At 33.2% G+C, this 6288-nt stretch overlaps 1 protein-coding gene across 1 annotated transcript in view; it reads left to right on the top strand.

The window, feature by feature from the left end:
* The window catches only part of LOC105451284 (integumentary mucin C.1-like), a 30385-nt gene that overhangs the window by 2384 nt on the left and 21713 nt on the right, over window positions 1-6288 (top strand). Inside the window, exon 3 of the mRNA XM_011691654.1 lies at window positions 2237-2606. Coding sequence (XP_011689956.1) covers window positions 2237-2606 — 370 coding nt within the window. The remainder of the gene's footprint in view (window positions 1-2236; window positions 2607-6288) is intronic.

Genomic DNA, 6288 nt, shown 5'->3' with positions numbered 1-6288 from the left:
TTTAAAACCAAACATATTTTTGAAATTGTCTGACACAAATTCTTAGAAACTACTGAAATTATCGTCTTTACTCCAGACTGCTCCAAAATAAATATTGACTACGACTATAATTACATAGACTTAAATTACTATTTTTTAATATCTATTATTTCATTACTTTTCCGTATACAGGGTGTCTCAAAACTCTTAATTAATATTTCAAGGTGTAAAAGATAATGAAATTTGGAACTAAAAGTTCCTTTAGTAATTTTGGCTCAGACCATTATTTACGAATGAAGTAAATCAATCAGATCGCGTTAGCCGGAATACGCAGGAGTGTGGCATACCGTGCAGCTCTTCGCGATTACTTCTCTCGATTAAAAATTAATTCTAATTTTTTATATTAATAAGTAAATAAATAAATAAATAGAAAAACCAAAAATTATTTTTATTGCATTCTAATGATTTAATTCGTTTTTATCAAATAATGACAAGAAAAAATAACATTTTTTTTTAATATAAAAAGTGAAACGATAGTTACATTAGGGAATAATAAGATTTTTTCAGATTTTATTCTATTATTTTATATCGATTCTCTTTAACAGAGTAAAGACGATAATTTCAGTAATTCGTAATAAATTGTCAGACAATTTTAAAAATATGTTTGGTTTTACATTTACGTAATATAAAAACTAATGAACATTTAAACAAAAAAATTGCAGATTTTTTATCAATATGTGCCAGTAAATTTGACACATAAATGTATCAAAGCGTAAGAAAATATGTACAGCATTTTTTTTTTAATTCCTAAAAATACTCTACATTTTACATGTTCGTTCCAGACTAAAATACTTCCTTGATTCGAGCAAATTACCAATAATTAATATAACAAATATGATAAAGAACTTACCGCTGTTACGTATCCATAATTGACATCTTGCATCACTAATAACAGGAAATCTGAATAAATGTGATCCCGTAGAATATTTTCCATTAAGGCAATTTATATACATGCATTTGTCGTAAACACTTTCCACACGGCCTTGACTCATTGTTTACTTATCTAATTTTTAGAAATTTTTCGATAAAAAAAAATGCTAAATATGATTTTACTTTATGCACACTACTTTATGTGTGTTAATATATTACACAAATAAACAAAATTATAAGGAACACGTATAACTGAAAATTATTTGTTGCACTGTTTGAGAAATATTAAAGAAATTTAACAAATTAAAATAAATAAGTTCAATCGAAAACTGATTTCAGAAATATTAAAAATATAAAAGAAAAACTAAAATAAATAAATAACAGAAACTCGATTTGTGGCACAAATCAAGAACTGTAAATAAATAAAAAGAAAAAAAACGAACTTATAATTGCTACCAAAAACCGATTTGGTACACAATTTAAAGAACACGCTATCAAACACGCTACGAAGTGCACTGTCGAACGGTCAATCATTGACTGCGCCGGACAATTGCCTGAGCGCTGAATCGTCGCGCAACGTCTTCGCGCTGTTTTGTTTATCGTATTATATTAACGGTTTACTTTTAAACGTTTACGAGAAAGACATGGAACAAAACAATGAGATTTGACCATTGTCATAATATTTGTTAAAATTTAGAAAAGTACAGCTTATATAAATATATATATTTAGCAGTTTTTGATAATTAGGTTTTAAGATATCATATATCAAACAAATTTTTCTATACATATATTATGATATTTACAAATTTATTACAATTGTCCGAATTTATATATGTCATAATGTCAATAAATTATATTTAATGTATTACTAAAAAGAAGACAGATTTTCATTAATTAAATCATACACAATATATGCCTTACTAACAAGTAAAATTACTCTTTAATAAATGTAAATCGAAAATCATATAAAAGTTATAATAATATAACAAATATTATGACTATGTGTACTTATCGTACACACGTATTTCTATAGTAACAGATTGAAATCTATCGAACAAATTTACCGGTACACATGCGATTGAATTAGCGGCAACAGCGCAAGTAGTGCAACATAACACAAGCCTGGCGAGCCGGCGAGTGCTCTGTTTTCGAACATTCCACGTGCAACGTCGTGGCGGAAGAATCCGAAGGATCACACGTGCGAAAGAGCCAGTAAGTATATATGTTGTGTGCGTGCGTGCGTGTCTTATTAGAAAGATACATTATTTATATTGAAATTGTATATTAAATATTTTTCAGTGTTGTAATAGAAATTTTATTTTTTCAGTACAAAACTGACGGCAACGACAATGATGTCGACACCGATGACAACGACGGCGATGACGCCGACAACTACGGCGATTACGCCGACGACGTCCACGACGGTGATCACGGCGGTGACGCCGACGGCGACCACGGCGGTGACGCCGACGGCGACTACGGCGATGACGCCGATGACGACGATGATGCCATCAACGACGACGACGGTGATGACACCGACAACTACGGCAATTACGCCGACGACGTCCACGACGGCGACCACGGCGGTGACGCCGACGGCGACCACGACGGTGACGCCGACGGCGACTACGGCGATAACACCGACGACGACGACGGCAGCAACGACAGTGCAGGCAGGCGAAGATATTGTGATAAATGTAAGTATCTACTATAGAAAAACAATATTTAATAATATTTAATAATATAAGGTGACGGTGATTCCCAATTATAAGTCGGGTCTTAATTATAGGTTAAATTAGCAAAATTAAAGTTTCATACAATTATACAGATTTAGTAAAATAACAGGAAAATTTTTTATTTTTTAATTACTTTATTATTGTTATATTTAATGAAAATCGTTTTTATCTTAAATAATCCATAATAGGGACTATCACCTTTATATTTTCAATATTCAAGAAAAAAATTCATACGTTTTAGTTTAACATTCGCGTTTTAGTATCCGCGTAAAAATTGGAACACAATTTTTTTATCATTTTATAAGTTATTTTATTGATTAGTATTATTTTCAATTAATTTCGTTTCAATTACTATTATATAAATAATAAAATATATTATATATTAAATATATTCTTTCTTTCATAAATAGCATTAACATATCTTTAAAATTTCTTGTTTCAGACTTCTAATTTGCAAAACATTATTTTTGCGGCCTTTGAAGCTATGAGAGGAAGAGGGAGAGGAAGAGGAAGAGGAAGATGGAGAGGAAGAGGAGGAAGAGGCAGAAGAGGAAGAGGCAGAGGTGGAGCCAATATGGGCACCGTTATAAGGGGAAAGGGTGAAGGGATCAACGTTATTTTTTACAACAAATAAATATAATATAATGTACATCAATAATACATAAATAAATAGGTATATGATACAAATAAAAATATATATATGTAGCAAAAACTATATGTGTTATAAATATATATAGATTAAAAACAATTTCATTTTCTTTATTCCGTACAATTCTTAGTATAAGTTTATAGTTCAATTCATAAATATGTTTGAATTTTTAAAAAGGAATACATATAATATTATAACATTAATAGCGTCACTTGTACTTGCAAAATCTAACTAATGCGATTACCATTGAATTTATTTTTTTTTAATAGGTTCAATTTAAACAAAAAATAATAATAATAATAAATCACGCGGATTTAGACATTTTATCCATTTATTTCCCATAAAAAAAGTTGTACATACATTTTCCCTTTTTACTTTTATACTCACTGTCTTGAAAATTAATTTTCTCAATTGCTGTGTGTTAAAAATACAATTTCTACATTTAGAGATGTAAGAATATTATGACTATTTATTCATAGCCCTAGATCAAATTATTTATAATATTCTTCCACTCCTAAATGTAGACATTGTATTTTGATAACACAGCAATTAAGAAAATTAATTTTCAAGACAATGAGTATGAAAGTAAAAAGGGAAAATGTATCTTACTACTTTTTTTTATGGAAAGTAAAATGGACAAAATGTATAAATCCGCGTGATTTATTATTACAATTTTTTTTGTAAAAATTACAAATTTTAATTTGACAAAAAAAATTTGTCGAGACTCGAACCGGCACGCAACGATCTCGCTATTACGGGACAGGCGCGCTACTGCCGAGCCAAAGGAACTTTACAAGAGTATCTGTTCGGAACTTACTGATCTATCATTTGTGATTTATTAAAATAAAAAAATATTAATAACTCATCTTTACATAAAATCGCTTTCGAGCGAAAAAATCAAAAGAGTCAAACATTTCTCTTATTACAGTAATTTTTATTTATTCCTTGTACAATGTATTCAACCCGCGCGTATTTGTTATGCATAATCATATACACGCGTGTCTCGACAGCATTTAACATTTATATTTCAAAATTGTATTTTAGCTATCTTTTATCTCGCTGCCAGAAATCGCCCGAAATCCTCTTTCTACATTTCGGTAACGCAGCGAGACAAAAAAAACGGCACGGGAGAGAGGGGAATGTGTCCGTGAGATAAACAACTCGCCGTTCGAGCTCCGTGTCTGTTAGCTGGTGGTGAGATAAGGACGACCGAGATTGATGTCCGTCCTTGTCTATCTAACCTACTCGCATTCCTGCACATAGCACGGAACACAACCGTGGACATAGCACGGATCACCACCAAAAGATCGTGGACATAACCGACAAAATCGTGGACATTGGCTACGTAGTTCAATGTCCACGTTTTGTGGACATAGAGGCGCTGAAATCTCCAGCTCAATCTCCGGTTACAGCTAAATCGCGGGCATGGCCGCTCTCCCGAACGTTTTCGCGAAGCACGCTAGATGGCGCCACTCTATTTTGCGCTTTTACTATCACACAATATGATTTATTTTAATACTTTGATTTTATGCTTAAGAATAAATTTTCATTCAAGGGGAAAAGCAAAGAAACCCTTACCTATAATAATATCCAACGTCATAGTAAAAATAAATAGCCTAATTTTCGCGATCATTACACGCATGATCGCAAGATAGCTTTAATATTTCATTCTTTTGCTCAGGGTAGATGAACCCTTCTCTTAATATAATAATCTATCATATAATCACATTTAACTATTTATGTTTGAGCGTTTCTTTGTATTCACTCATATAGCGCTACGTTGCTGCCTTATTACTTCAGAATATATATAATCGATCTTCATATAATTAAATTCGCCCTCATAGTACAATTTCTTAATAAGTATATTGTAAGAAATTTCTACCCCGCACAACGGGCAAGGGCACTTAAAGCAGTGCCGTACACCGACGTCACCGCGCGGGTGACAATAGGGCAAGCGATCACGCACATTAAGCGTGATCATCTCGATCGCACAGCGTGGTAGCAGCGGCGCGCGCACCACGGTACGCACGGACAAAACCGGCGACCACGGGAAGCGAAGCGCCTTTTTCGCGCGGAGATTATTACGAGCGACTTTTTCTGTACAGTGCCTGTGAAAAATAAACGAATGTATTTGTGTTAACTCTGCATCTATTCTGACTTTGATTTCGTTCGTGCCTCTCTTTCGTCGCATCCTGACGCGATCAAAGAGCCTTAAGACCCCTTACAATATATACTTGCGTAACATAGTTTTAGTTGCGAGCGATTTTTCTTCTTTTTCTTGCCTTCGTAAAAAGGAGTCTCAACGGACTTCTATAGAAACTTTCTATAAGAATTCCGTTAAGATTTCATAATAGAATCCGCATATGTACACTATATGGAAAATCACAGACCCGACTATTGTTAAACTGCTGCAGTGACCGGCATGGATTTTCCCTTGGTCCCATAGAAAGAGTTAACAATCGACAGGAAACAGAAATTCATTTTACATCATACCTTCTAGAATCTTCCAGAAGCTTCACTTATCGTACAGCAAGAATTTCGTGCGGGCCGTGTGCCGAAAGGTTTATGTTACATGACACCCACTTGACCGTCTCGTGAGAGATAAGCGATCTGCGCTTCCCGTGCGAGTCTTTTGCTGAGAAGAATCAAATGCATCGAATTAAATATATTACTAAATTAAATTTATAATGGTTAAATCCCTTTTCTTTAATGAAGAATTATATATCTATGTGTCAAACAATACCCTCATAATTTTACATTTCAACATTTGAATATACAGGGTGTCCCGTAACGCTTAATTAATATTTCAAGGCGTGAAAGAGAATGAAATTTTGAACTAAAAGTTCCTCTTTCAATTTTGGCTCAGACCATTATTTACAGAGTTATTAACGAATAAAGTTAATCAATTAGATCGCGTTTAGCCGGAGTACGCAGGAGCGTAGCATGCCGTATGTGCGGCTCTTTGCGTTCACTTCACATACATTCACCTGTGAA

This window comes from Wasmannia auropunctata, unplaced genomic scaffold (genome assembly GCF_000956235.1).
Source record: "Wasmannia auropunctata unplaced genomic scaffold, wasmannia.A_1.0 LD336053.1, whole genome shotgun sequence".
Taxonomy (NCBI): Eukaryota; Metazoa; Arthropoda; class Insecta; order Hymenoptera; family Formicidae; genus Wasmannia; species Wasmannia auropunctata.
Note: the sequence above shows the minus strand (reverse complement) of the source record. Positions and strands in the feature narration are given on the sequence as shown.